A 15133-nucleotide genomic window follows, 5' to 3' on the forward strand; every position below is an offset into this window, starting at 1 on the left:
GTTATTGTTGTACATATTGGAACCAATGTGATAAGGAGAAAAAGAGGTGAGTTTTTTTTCTAGAGGGAAAAGAAGGGGGTAACTTTTGGATTACTTGCAGTGCCACATGCTAATGAGGATTAGAATAGGAGGATGGGACAGATAAATACATGGCTAAGGAGCTGGTGTAGGTGTCAGGGTGTAGTCATTTTGGATCATTGGGGTCTCTTCTGCTGCCAGGGTGTCCGACACCAAAGGAACTGATTGCACCTGAACTGGAATCAATATTCTGATGGGGAAATTTGCTCATGCTACCCGGAGAAGCTTAAACAAGTTTGGCAGGGGTTGAGATGAAAGTGGTCGTGAGACAGATGAGAAGGTTGAGTCAAATGCATAAATGAAAGAGAGCAAATTCAATAGACAGGATGGGCAGGAGCATAAGGAGTGAGGGGAGACTTTTGGATCAAACAGCATTTATTTCAGTGCAAGAGGCCCAACAGGCAAGGCAGAACTCGGGGCATAGATAGGAAGATGGGACTGGGTTATCATAGCTGTTATGGAAATGTGGTTGAGGATGAGCAGCCTGGGCACTCAATGTTCTTCGGTACAAAAGTTGCAAGAGCGATAAAGGTGAAGGTAAGAGAGTAGGGGGGAGTTGTTTTGAATTGGGAGAACATCATGGTGGTACCTCAAGAAGATATTCATGGGGGATTGTCCAGTCAGGTTATTTGGGTGGAAGTGGGAAATAAGAGGGGAGTGATCACTTTGATGGGCTATTCTTCAATAGTTAGTGGGAATTAGTGAAGGAAATGTGTAGGGTGATCACAGATGGTTGCAAGAATAATAGGGTTTTAAAAGTGGGGTATTTTAACTTTCTAAATATCAGTTACAGTGTCAAGGGCTTGGATAAGGTGGAATATGTTAAGTTTTTTTAGGCAACCTTTTAAATCAGAATGTCAATGGCCCTACTCAAAAGGGGAAAAAACTCATCCTCCTCTTGGGAAATAAGGCAGAGCAGGTGACTGACATGTTAATGGAGGAGCACATTGGGACCAGTGACTTTAGTTCCATTAGTTTTAAAATAGAATGGTGAAGGACAGAATTGGCCCACTAATTGAGTTCCTAAATTGAGTCCAATTTTGATGGTATTGGAGAGGAAATTTGAGAACTTGATGGGGAGACCATTTGAAGGAAATGGGACATCTGTTTAGCTTGGTTTAGTTTATTATTGTCACGAGTACCAAGGTACAGTGAAAAGCTTTTTTGTAATGTGCTATCCAGTCAACGAAAAGACTGGACATGATTACATTTCCGAGCTTTGCTTACCCCTTCAGCTTATCTTCAATGTCAAGTTCTCACAAAGCCTCCATAACACTTTATTGCTCATGCTCCTTGCTCTCACCTCCTAACCCAACTCTGGTTTTCCTTTCTATCCTACCACTTTTTTTTGAACTCTCCAATTCCTTTCACCCATTTCCCTCCCCACAGCCTGACATTTTACTCCTCCTCTTCTTACTTTATCTGATGTCTTCTTTTCATGACCCAAAACATTATCTGTCCATTTCCCATCACAGATATTGCCTGACCAGTTGAGTCCCACCAGCGCTTTATTTTGCCTGAGAAACCAGTATCTGCAGTCTCTTGTGTCACTATTCATCTTCAATCTGGGAGGAGTTATGGAGAAGGGTTTTGTCAATATTGCTCAGTTTTGTTTTTTTGGTTCAATATTTCACAGTTGTAAGATGCCTTTTTTTTCTCTTTCTAATTGCCCTCGTTAATCTATTGAATGGACACTTCTGAAAACATTGGAATCCCCTGGACATCCTTGGCCTTCTCTTCTGAGGGGTATTCCCTTTGTCATAGCCATCAAACCCTCACCCTCTCTGCAACTTAAACTTCTTTCCTCTCTTTTCCAATTCTGATGAGAGGTCTGAATAACTCTGAGTTTCTCTTTCCACAGTTGCTGAACAACCTGTTGACTGTTTCCTGCATTTTCATTTATAATTCAGATATCTGACATTTTTATATTTTTCATGTGAGAAAACAATTGTGTTTTAGGTTGCAAAGATGGGGAGGATTGGAGAAAACAAAAGGAATATTTGTGACAGTGCGGCGACTAAGGTCGTCCACAATTGCTTTTGAACTTGTCAGTTAATGGATGAATGAAGGAAATTAGAGAAGTTAAAAACAAAACAAAGGAACTGTGAGAGACATACAACAGATGTGAGAAAACTGAAGCATAAAACAATGTTGGAAATACTCAGCTGACAACCCCCTATCAGAGTTGGCAAGGTTATCATTCTTAAGGAAATAGAATTTGCCCTCTCTAATTGCCTTCATTCGTGTTCATGTGATTGGCGTTCTGTCCTGCAGTTGCTTATCAAATATTAATGAACCACAACACACTCCAGCTCAGGATCAGAACATATCCCGTTTCACTTAGTCACTTAGTTAACAACCCCCACCCCTTACCTATCCCTACCCTGCTCTCCGCACCCTACACTATTCTACCAAAGTAAATGTATCCAGAATTTTTTGAGCAGCTGTGATCAGTTTATTCGCACTGCTCTAGGTCATTGAAATACTTTAAAATAACTTTCATTTAACTTGTCTTCCCTGGTTGTCTTGTAATGTCCTTCTGTTCCATGATATTCAATTCTCCTTGAAAGTTATTCTTGAATCTAAATTTACCAGCCGTATAAATCATGTCAACTTGCTACACAAATAAAACTCTCTTAATGCACACATGAAAAGCTCCTGATTCCACCCTCGGTCTTTTGCCACCATACCATAACCCTATGTGACAACTTGTGTCTACAGCTTGTCAGCCTGATTTGCTTTGCATTTGTCTATTTGTTTTTTCAAAGTCTGCTCAATGTTTCCGGTAGTTTCACGTGCTCAGTCAGGGATGAACTTGACGGGGAATTTCCATCATTCTGAGCACAGCTTCAAATGTCTCACTGTTGTTTAATAATCTGCAGCATCACGAATGGATGCCACATTTGCACTCAGAGTATGAATTGACAATAGACAATAGGTGCAGGAGTAGGCCATTCGGCCCTTCGAGCCAGCACCGCCATTCAATGTGATCATGGCTGATCATTCTCAATCAGTACCCCATTCCTGCTTTCTCCCCATACCCCCTGACTCCGCTATCCTTAAGAGCTCTATCTAGCTCTCTCTTGAATGTATTCAGAGAATTGGCCTCCACTGCCCTCTGAGGCAGAGAATTCCACAGATTTCCTCTGTGGAATTCTCTTCCAATGCCTCTTCTAAGGATCATTATATATTTTTAATCCTGCCATTTTTCCTGGGTTTGAATTTCTTGCCCACTGCTGTGAATGAGCTCTCATTCTCTGCATCCTGCAGTGACCCTTTCTGTCCCAATATTGTGTAACTTATCATGAATCAAAACTCTGAGAGAAAGCAGAATTGACTGAAACAAACGTTTTCCCTCTCTGCAGGTGCTGCCTAAACACCATTTTATACTTTATTCAGTTTCCATATCTGCAGGTTTTTTTTTTTTTCTGAAATTATTATCATTGTACCAAAAGTATATTTAAATTGCTTCAAAATATAAATTCATCTAGAGGATTGATTGAAGCCTTGCACTATCCATGCAATAAAATTCACAGAAATAACAATGAGCATAGAAATAAAATGCACCTCTACCTCAGGAATCTCACTTGCTTCAAATCCATAATGTTATTTAAAGGATTAAAGGCAAGTTCTGAAGAACTGGTTAAGTAGGAATGAAACTTGATTGCAGCTAAAGAATGATTTTAAGGCACTTACTGCATCCGTTGATGTAAAACAAAAAACATTCTTTAAAAAGCAACAATTTCAAAATACCATACTGCTCACTCCTCCATCTGTAGATCCAATGACCAGCCATTTGCTGCAGCCCTTGAATGCATCAGCTTTTTATCCCCAGGGTGGAAATGACAAAGACTAGAGGGGCATAGGGCCAGAGTTTAAAGGAAATGTGCGGGGCAAATTTTTTTCGCGCACAAAGTGGAGGGTGCCTGGAATGCACTGCCAGGGGTGGTGATGGAGGCATATATGGTAAGGTCATTTAAGAGACGTAGTCAAAGAGTCATAGAGTGATGCAGTATGGAAACAGGCCCTTTGGCCCAACTTGCCCACGCCGGCCAACAATGTCCCAGCTACACTAGTCCCACTTGCCTGCGCTTGGTCCATATCCCTCCAAACCTGTCCTATCCATGCACCTGTCTAACTGTTTCTTAAATGATGGGATAGTCCCAGCCTCAATTACCTCATCTGACAGCTTGTTCCATACACCCACAACCCTTTGTGTGAAAAATTACCCCTCGGATTCCAATGAAATCTTTTCCCCCTCACCTTGAACCTATGTGCTCTGGTCCTCTGGGCAAGAGACTCTGAGCATCTACCCGATCTATTCCTCTCATGATTTTGTACACCTCTATAAGATTACCCATCATCCTCCTGTGCTCCATGGAATAGAGACCCAGCCTACTCAACCTCTCCCGAAAGCTCACACCCTCTAGTCCTGGCAACATACTCGTAACACTTTTCTGAACCCTTTCAAGCTTGACAATATCTTTCATACAACATAGTGCCCAGAACTGAACACACAATATAGTCTGAAGAAGGGTCACGACCCGAAACGTCACCCATTCCTTCTCTCCAAGATGCTGCCTGACCTGCTGAGTTACTCCAGCATTTTGCGATACCTACAATATTCTAGAAGGTAGACAAAAAATGCTGGAGTAACTCAACAGGCCAGGCACCATCTCTGGAGAAAAGGAATGGGCGACATTTCGGGTCGAGACCCTTCTTCAGACTGATGTCAGGGGAGGGGGTGGGACAAAGATAGGATGTAGTAGGGGACAGCAAGACTAGAGGGAGAACTGGGAAGGGGAGGGGATAGAGAGGGAAAGAGGAACTATCAATGTTCATACCGCTGGGGTGTAAACTGCCCAAGCGAAATATGAGATGCTGTTCTTCTAATTTGTGCTGGGCCTCACTCTGACAATGGACGAGGCCCAGGACAGAAAGATCAGATTGGGAATGGGAGGGAGAGTTGAAGTGCGGAGCCACCGGGAGATTGGGTTGGTTAAGGCGGACTGAGCGGAGGTGTTGAGCGAAACGATTGGCGAGCCTGCGTTGGTCTCGCTGATGTAGAGAAGTTGACATCTGGAGCAGCTGATACAATAGATGAGGTTGGAGGAGGTGCAGGTGAACCTCCGTCTCACCTGGAAAGACAGTTTGGGTCCTTGAATTGAGTCAATGGGGGAGGTAAAGGGACAGGTGTTGCATCTCCTGCGGTTGCAGGGGAAAGTCCCTGGGGGGGGGGGTGGTTTGGGTGGGAAGGGACGAGTGTACCAGGGACTTATGGAGGGAACGGTCTCTGCGGAAAGCAGAAAGAAGTGGAGATGGGAAGATGTGACCAGTAGTGGGATTGCATTGGAGGTGGCGGAAATGTTGGAGGATAATTTGCTGTATGCGACAGCTGATGGGGTGGAAGGTGAGGACAAGGGGGATTCTGTCCTTGTTACGAATGGGGAAAGGGGGAGCAAGAGTGGAGAGGAGACCCTAGTGAGAACCTCATCTATAATGGAAGAGGGGAACGCCCATTTCCTAAAGAATGAAGACATCTCTGATGTCCTTGTATGGAACACCTCAGCCTGGGCGCAGATGCGGCATAGACGGAGGAATTGGGAGCAGGGGATAGAGTTTTTGCAGGATGGGAAGAAGTGTAGTCAAGATAGCTATGGGAGTCAGTAGGTTTGTAGTAGATGTCAGTCACTAGTCTGTCTCCTGTGATGGAGATGGTGAGATCCAGAAACGGTAGGGAGATGTCGGAAATGGTCCAAGTATATTTAAGAGCAGGATGGAAATTAGTGGTACTCTAGATGCAGTCTCACCAACGTCTTATACAACTGCAACATGTCCTCCCAACTGCTATACTCAATACTCTGACTGATGAAGGCCAGAGTGCCAAAAGCCTTTTTGACCACCTTATCTATCTGCGACTCGACCTTCAAGGAACTATGCACCTGTACTCCAAGATCCCTCTGCTCTACAATATTACCCAGAGGCCTACCATTTACTGTGTAGGTCTTGGTCTTGTTCGATGTCCCAAAATGCAACACCTCACACTTCTCTGTATTAAATCCCATCAACCATTTATCCGCCCACTTTTTAGATAGACACATGGATATGCAGAAAATAGTGGAATATGGATCAAATACAGTCAGAGGAGATTAGTTTAACTTGGCATCCTGTTGAGCATGGACATTGTGAGCTGAAGAGCTTGTTCCTGCGCTGTACTCTTCAATGTTCCATGATAGCTGGATTCCTTTGAATTCTAAATTCCTGTAATTAATATTATGATTACAACTGCTTCAACTAGGACCTCATTTGTTTTTGATACCCAGCATTCTCCCCCTCTTCTTCTCCAATCTAATCCTTTAAATTTGTCTCTACATCTCTTCCTTGCTCTATTAAGAAAGAAGGTTGTCTAGGTTGGATCAGGACATTGATCAGCGGAAAAAGTTTGGTTATAGGCACTGAATATAAGTAGGGATGTCCTGTTGTAGCTATACTAAAGATTGATTAGACTGTACTTGGAGCATTATGTACAGTTCTGGTCACCACCTCATTGGAAGGGTGTGGTTGTAATAGAGAGAGTGAAGAAGAGATCTGGGAGATGTCTGGAATAGAGAGCTGTTATAAAGAAAAATTATCCAATCTCTCTAGGCTGGGTTTATTTTCACAGGAATAACAGAGGCTGATGAGGTGACCGTGTAAAGGTTTATACAATTATGAGAAACATAAATATAGATAGATGGTCAGAGTGTTTCTCTGGGCAGGCGAATCTAAAACTAGTGAGCACCAGTTTAAAGTGAAAGGGGAGAAATTTTAAAGGACATCTGAGGGATATGTTTTCACACCTGCAGTGATGGTTATGTGGAATGAACTGCCAGAGGAGGTGGTGAAAACAGATATAATTACAATGTTTAAAAGATGCTTGCAACATATCTACTATGTTCCTGTTTCTGTTCTCAAAATATCAAAGATATTCCTTTATTGGAAAGGTCCAATTCCTTTTTTGATACTGAAGTTGTCATTTGCCTACTCACTTAACTGGACGATATCCCTTTGCAGGTTCTTTGTGTGCCCAACAATATTTGCTAACTCATCTATCTATGCATAATCACCAAAGTTGGCTGCTGTAGACTTGGATCCTCCATCCAAGTCATTAAGATAGATCGTAAATATTTGAGACACCAGCAATGATCCCTGTGGCACTTCAGTACTCAGTATAGTAGCTAATTAAAAATTACCCATTCATCCCCAGTTGGGTTTTTTTTGTTAGTTAGGTGCTCTTCATCCATGCCAATATATTATTCAGAACCCCAAATTGATTTTGCACAGTAATCTTTTATATGGAATCTTCCTCACTGCCTTCTAAATACTCTAAATTTTCCAGTTCTCCTTTATGCACTCAATATATCACCTCTTTGTCTCAATATGTCACATTTTGGAAGAGTAGCAAACTTGCCAAACATGATTTCCATTTCATAAAACCATGTTGATTCTGTTCGATTGTCATATAATTTTCTAAATGCCTGCTATTACCTCCTAAATAATGGACCAAAGTATTGCTTAATTTTCATGTGCACTGGATATGAAACAAAACTACAGAAATTAAGTACAAACTTTAAAATATGTCTGTATTTTTTTTTTAACCTTTTTTCTCTCTGGCATTACTTACACGATACCAACAGGAGAAAGCATAACTGGCAGAAATAAATATAACTTAAGTAATTATTTCTGGGATGAAAGGGTTGTTGTATAGGAATGTCAGAATAGATTGAATTTATGCTATCTGGCAAAGAAGATAAATTATTTTTAATGATACATATAACATATAACATATAACAACTACAGCATGGAAACAGGCCTGTCCGGCCCTACCAGTCCACGCCGACCATTCTCCCTGACCTAGTCTCATCTACCTGCACTCAGACCATAACCCTCCAATCCCCTCCTATCCATATACCTATCCAATTTACTCTTAAATAATAAAATCGAGCCAGCCTCCACCACTTCCACCGGAAGCCCATTCCATACAGCCACAACCCTCTGAGTAAAGAAGTTCCCCCTCATGTTACCCCTAAACCTTTGTCCCTCAATTCTGAAGCTATGTCCCCTTGTTGGAATCTTCCCCACTCTCAAAGGGAAAAGCCTACCCACGTCAACTCTGTCCGTCCCTCTCAAAATTTAAAAAACCTCTATCAAGTCCCCCCTCAACTTTCTACGCTCCAAAGAATAAAGACCCAACCTGTTCAACCTCTCTCTGTAGCCTAAGTGCTGAAACCCAGGCAACATTCTAGTAAATCTCCTCTGTACCCTCTCCATTTTGTCGACATCCTTCCTATAATTTGGCGACCAGAACTGCACACCATACTCCAGATTCGGCCTCACCAATGCCCTGTACAATTTCAACATTACATCCCAACTTCTATACTCGATGCTCTGATTTATAAAGGCAAGCATACCAAACGCCTTCTTCACCACCCTATCCACATGAGATTCCACCTTCAGGGAACAATGCACAGTTATTCCCAGATCCCTCTGTTCCACTGCATTCCTCAATTCCCTACCATTTACCCTGTACGTCCTATTTTGATTTGTCCTACCAAAATGCAGCACCTCACACTTATCAGCATTAAACTCCATCTGCCATCTTTCAGCCCACCCTTCCAAAAGGCCCAAGTCTCTCTGTAGACTTTGAAAATCTACCTCACTATCAACTACTCCACCTATCTTAGTATCATCTGCATATTTACTACGATACGATACAACAGAACTTTATTTATCCCAGGAGGGAAATTGATCTGTCAACAGTCATAAAACACAAGATTTATCATTATCATAATTAATCATAATGTTTCTGAGGAGACTTGATATGGTAGGTGCATTGAGATTTTTGTGTCACTGCTGCTACTTTCTAGAAACAGGAAGCATCATATCAGAATATCCTGGACATCCATTTAAGACTGAGATGCGGAGGAATTTTTGTTTGAGGGTTGTGAATCTTTTAAATTCTCTGCCACAGTAGCTGAGGATGTCAAGTCATGAAGCATTATCCAAGACCAATTTTGGATGACAAGGAAATCAAGGATTATGAGAACAGGCAGCAAAGTTGAGTTGAGGCAATGATCATACTAGCCATGATCTGTCTGATTGGCCATATGGCCCGCCCCTGCTCTTGTTTACAATGTTTAAAAGGTTTTAATGTGATAGGATATACCTTTATGTTATGACGTCTATCTTCTCCTGACGGGAAGCCATTGGAACCTTAAAGCAAAAGCTTGCCTTTAATGAGAGGGAAATAAATGTGACCCAAATGCCAAATAAAAAGTAGTAAATTCAGTGAATAAGCTTTTTGGGAGTTCAAGTGTTGAAGAAACAATGATTTTGCTCACTACGAACTATCAGCTAGGCTGTAAATTTATAAGCAGGCATAAAAGAACCCAGATGAAGTGATAAGGATCTGATAAGATTAATAAAGCAAACTTTTTGTGAAGTAGAATTTTGTCACAAAGCTAATAAGTGCATGGAAAACCACAAGCTTTTAATTAGATAATGATGTGATTGTTATTTTTGTGATTTATGACTTTTAATATCACAATAAGTAATGTTTAAGGCATAGTAGAAATTGTGCCATACTACTTATTCACTTGAAGAAATATCTCACTTTGTCCTTTATTGCAGATTAAAGAAAAAGTCCCAGTCAGTGGACATGACTGCCGCAGGATATAGCAGTCCGATAGCACCTCATCCATCATCACAATCTGACCCAGTACCTGCTGTCCTCAAGACAACCAGGCCAGAAGAGGCGCAGAATAATGGCGCCAACACACAGAGGCGCAATACTAAACGAAGCGAACTCCAGAGATATTATACAGTAGGTAGGTGTTGTGATGCATAGTCTCAGCTTCAGCTTTTGCAAACCATGTTTACAGCCATCACAAAATATTTGTCTTGACATTGCCAGTGTCAGGAAAGTAGATATTATTTATTTCACGTTTTATTGGAAATATTTATATTTCAGTGGTATGAGAAATATATACTTAAACTTGTGGTTTATTTAAGAGAGAGGTGATTGACTTGCTTGTTGGTTACCAGTTGATACAAGCTTTATGCATTATAATCTGTTTCTAGTTGAGTGGATGTTATGGCTCATATTATACTTGTGTGGAGTAGTTATAATCACTTTTAACCTGCATTATCTTCACTATCAGTTTATACCAAATTTTCTATTCAATTGTTCAAGTGACAAAATTGAGTATTGTACCATTTATATATGTAAACATCACACTTTGGGTATGATGTATAAATATTTCTATAAAAAATATATTTTTCTCCACACAAAGCATTGCCCTTTTTGGGGGGAGGAATCCTGTCAATTGTATTTGCAGTTTGTCCTGGGAATTATTATGGATTATGATCGCAAATAGATTGCCATCTGCAGTCATCTATTTGTTCACAATGACATGTTATGCTGAATGGAATGTCCTGAATCTTTACCCAAGTCCCCTCACACCTATATTACCTGTATCCTTTGCAGAGGGTCAGTCTCACTTTCCCCTTAATTATTGGTCAAGACCCCATAGAAACTGGTGGGATCTCGTATTCTATGCCCGCCTGGTCTTACCTGGCACAAAACCAAAGAGATGATTCCTGGGGGCTCCTTGTGAGGCCCTTCAAAAGAATAGAATGACAGGCTTGCTCTTCCAAACCCGTCAGTAGGTCTGGAACAGTGTATGCTAGAAGATCCTGAGTTTCATTCAAAATAGCTAAACTTTGGGATTTCCATCCGGAACCCTGATATCAGCTACTTGGATTGTACCTGATGTGTATGTTGTTTCTTCACAATGGATCTGATTTGTCCATAAAGATGATGCACGTTAATCTACAATATTGTGAGTAGAAAGAATATGTGAATGAATTCTTGAACTATTCGGCCAAACAAGATTAACATATTACAATGAAATAGCCTTTCTACTCTATTTCAGACACCAATCTTATTAAAATGTAATTGCTTCCTTTTTTTTGGACTTTTCCATCCTTCTTTCAACACTTTCAGCCACACCACCACCCTGCTCAGTACCTAATACTTCCTATCAGCCCCAATACAAAGTGCAGCTCCACATGTCCTTCCACCTGATCATTGTCATTTTTGACATAAAATAGGAACAAATGGTGCACATGACTAGCGCAGTTGTTTCCTGTTCAGAGATAAGCTTCTGGAAGCAGAACTTATTTTACTGTGCTAATAGCAACTCCATCAATTGGATGTATTCCCAATGCTAATTGATGCAAGACAGCTCAAAGCATTAAATGCTGGATGCAATCACAGTATAGAGCATGGAACAACCAAACCCAAAATCTGTTGGAGAGAAATTATGGAAAGTTGAGTAAACAGTGTCTGGCATCAGGCTGTACATTATTGGTTTCCGTTCTTCTTCCTCAGAACATGGCTCCAGTGTCAATGAGATTGATTAGCCCAATCTTCCTCATATGTGACTATCTCCACAGAAGGGATATTCTCACTGACCACAAATGGGGAATTATGCACCTGTGCTTAAAATGCAGAAGTTCTGGACCTTAATTAGGGATGTCAGGATGACATTACAATTTCTCCACTTACTTTCTGCATGATATTATATAAAAGTGAAGTTCAAAACTGCTTCCATACGTGTTGGGCAATGGATCACATCAAAGATACTGCTATTTATCTGTGAGCCAAATTGACAATTGTAGGTAAGGTGCATGGACTATCAAAGCAAAATTTCATCTTGTACCAATGTTTTTAACATCAATGCTGGAGCAATTAGGCTTGTATACACTGGAATTTAGAAGGATGAGGGGGTGTCTTATTGAAACATATAAGATAATTAGGGGATTGGACACATTAGAGGCAGGAAACATGTTCCCAATGTTGGGGGAGTCCAGAACAAGGGGCCACAGTTTAAGAATAAGGGGTAGGCCATTTAGAACGGAGATGAGGAAGAACTTTTTCAGTCAGAGAGTGGTGAAGGTGTGGAATTCTCTGCCTCAGAAGGCAGTGGAGGCCAGTTCGTTGGATGCTTTCAAGAGAGAGCTGGATAGAGCTCTTAAGGATAGCGGAGTGAGGGGGTATGGGGAGAAGGCAGGAACAGGGTACTGATTGAGAGTGATCAGCCATGATCGCATTGAATGGCGGTGCTGGCTCGAAGGGCTGAATGGCCTACTCCTGCACCTATTGTCTATTGTCTATAATGCAAATTGATATTAAACAAAGGAATATACTGGTCAGAAGAGTTAAGCAAAAGCAAAATACTGCAGATGCTGGATCTAAAATAAAAGCAGAATATGTTATAGATACTGAGCTTGTTAGGCATCTGTGGAAGAAGAAACAGAGTTATTGTTTAATGTGTATTACCTTTCATTAACTGACGACACTAGAAAGTTACTGGCTGCATCAGCAGAAAGCCTATTTTTAAAAAATCAATTTTCACCCAAATGTACAATGGAGTTGAACACCATCACATGGAATGAAATGGTATGTTGCTTCTTTGTTATTACAACATATTTGCTCTGTGAAATTGTTTTTTTTCTTATTTTCCTCAGAAGTTACATATATAATTATCTGCTGTGTAAATTCCCCCTTTTCTGTATATCAGTGTATTAAGTAACAATGATTTGTGCATGTTTTGTACACAAGGGAAGACTCGACCTGGAAAGGTCAGCATTTGTTGCCCCTCCCTTATCAAACATGAGAAGATAGTCATTTATAGATGAGGCACTCACTAGGGTCTCTTCAATATCCCGCAGCTCCGCTCTTGCTCCCCCTCCCCCTATTCGTAACAAGGACAGAGTCCCCCTTGTCCTCACCTTCCACCCCATCAGCTGTCACATACAACATATTATCCCCCAACATTTTTGCCACCTCCAACGGGATCCCACTACTGGCCACATCTTCCCATCTCCACCCCTTTCTGCTTTCCGCAGAGACCGTTCCCTCTGTAACTCCCTGGTCCACTCGTCCCTTCGCACCCAAACCACCCCCTCCCCAGGTACTTTCCCCTGCAACTGCAGGAGATGCAACACCTGTCCCTTTGCCTCCCCCCTCGACTCCATCCAAGGACCCAAACAGTCTTTCCAGGTGAGGCTGAGGTTCACCTGCACTTCCTCCAACCTCATCTCCTGTATCCGCTGTTCCAGGTGTTAACTTCTCTACATTGGGGAGACCATGCGCAGGCTCGGCGATCGTTTTGCTGAACACCTCCGCTCAGTCCGTCTTAACCTACCTGATCTCCCGGTGGCTCAGCACTTCAACTCTCCCTCCCATTCCCAATTTGACATTTCTGTCCATTGCCAGAGTGAGGCCCAGCACAAATTAGAGGAACAGCACCTCATATTTCGCTTGGGTAGTTTACACCCCAGCGGTATGAACATTGACTTCTCTACCTTTAGATAGTCCCTGTTTTCCCACTCTTTCCCCTCCCCCTTCCCAGTTTTCCCACTAGTCTTCCTGTCTCCGACTACTTTCTATCTTTTTCCTGCCCCCTCCCCTGACATCAGTCTGAAGAAGGGCCTTGAACCGAAACGTCACCCATTCCTTCTCTCCCGAGATGCTGCCTGACCCACTGAGTTACTCCAGCATTTTGTGTCTACTGTCGATTTTAACCAGCATCTGCAGTTTTTTTCCAACTCATGAGCTGCCTTTTTTATTCAACCATTGTAATTGTTCCTTATGCCATGTTGTTAAGGAGGAAGTTCTGGCGTTTTGATTGTTTGCTGCCTTTGCTCTTTTCCTTGGTAAAAATCATTTATTTATGTAGCAATCACTCCAAGGAGCCTTGACAAGTTGCTGCAATGTATCTTGTAAAAGATCCATACTGTAGTCTTATTGCTCAGTGGTGGGCTGAAATAACAATTAAGACAGGGTGGATTGCATTTTCTGGATGATACAGAGCTACTTGAGTGTTGTCATGGATTCAGACATTTCGAGACAGTAATGACCTTGAAGATGAAGCAAAACCAAATTGCTGGAGGAACCCAGCGTGTCAGGCAACATCCAAGAGGGAATTGGACAGTTGATATTTTCGGCTAAGACTCTTTTTCTGGACTGGAGTATTTGACAATGAGTAGTGCCATCATCCATCAATCCAACAAGGAGAAGTGGTTAAAAAAATTGCTTCCTGGTTCTAGACATTCCATGAGGTGCAATGTCCTGATAGTATTCAACGCTCAGAATCTTATGTTTCATTAAGATCAGCACAATTCCTTTGAACCTCAAAGAGTTTGGCCCCAGACTGCTCAATATTTTCTTGTAAGACACCTTAATCCCAGAAATCATGCCATGAATATTCTCTCAAATCTCCTCCAATGCAAATATATACATCCTTTAAAAAAGGGTGCTAAAACTGTATCAGGTGCTCCTTGAATGGTCTCACTGAAGCCCTGCACAAGTGTCAGGATTTCCTTACTTTTGTACCCTATCCCCATAACAATAAAAGATCAATGTTTCATTTATCTTCCCATTCACTCGGTATACATTCATACTAATTTTCAGTGTTTCATGAAAGGCAGCCTTCAGCTTCCTCTGTAAATCAGTTTCCTGTAGTCTCTCTCCATCCAAACAATAATCTACCTTTGCGTTCTTCCCATCAAAGTAAGTGATGGCACCTTTCCTGAAGTTATGTTCAATCTAAAATGCACCTCTTTTTTTTCCCCCCACTCACTTTATCAATAGTAATTTGTAAACTCGCTGTGTCCTTCTCGATATTTCCTATCACGCCTGTCTTTTGCCGGTAAAAAGTTTGTTGACTGTATACTCGGCCCATTCATCAAAGTCATGAATAGAGATTGTAAATTGTTGAGTCCTGACATTTGATCCCTTTGGCACCATACTCATTACAGCCTGCCAACCTGAACGTGATCCATTTATCCCATCCCTGTGCTTTGTTTGTTAGCCAGTCCTCGGGTTGTGCCAATTAAGTTTTCTTTATCTACCCTAGCCTTCTTGATACATCCTCAAGAAACACTCATCTATTTGTAAAATGTTTTCTTGTTAAAGATTTGACACAACTATGTTGATTCTGCTGCACTA

At 41.5% G+C, this 15133-nt stretch overlaps 1 protein-coding gene across 5 annotated transcripts in view; it reads left to right on the forward strand.

Annotated features, from left to right (window-relative positions):
- Positions 1–15133, forward strand: part of oxr1a (oxidation resistance 1a) — a 279319-nt gene that overhangs the window by 56778 nt on the left and 207408 nt on the right. For all 5 annotated transcript variants that reach the window (XM_078397885.1, XM_078397884.1, XM_078397888.1 and 2 more), the window contains one exon: positions 9748–9944. In XM_078397885.1, the coding sequence (XP_078254011.1) occupies positions 9748–9944 (197 nt within the window). The remainder of the gene's footprint in view (positions 1–9747; positions 9945–15133) is intronic.

This window comes from Rhinoraja longicauda, chromosome 4 (assembly GCF_053455715.1).
Source record: "Rhinoraja longicauda isolate Sanriku21f chromosome 4, sRhiLon1.1, whole genome shotgun sequence".
Lineage (NCBI taxonomy): Eukaryota > Metazoa > Chordata > Chondrichthyes > Rajiformes > Arhynchobatidae > Rhinoraja > Rhinoraja longicauda.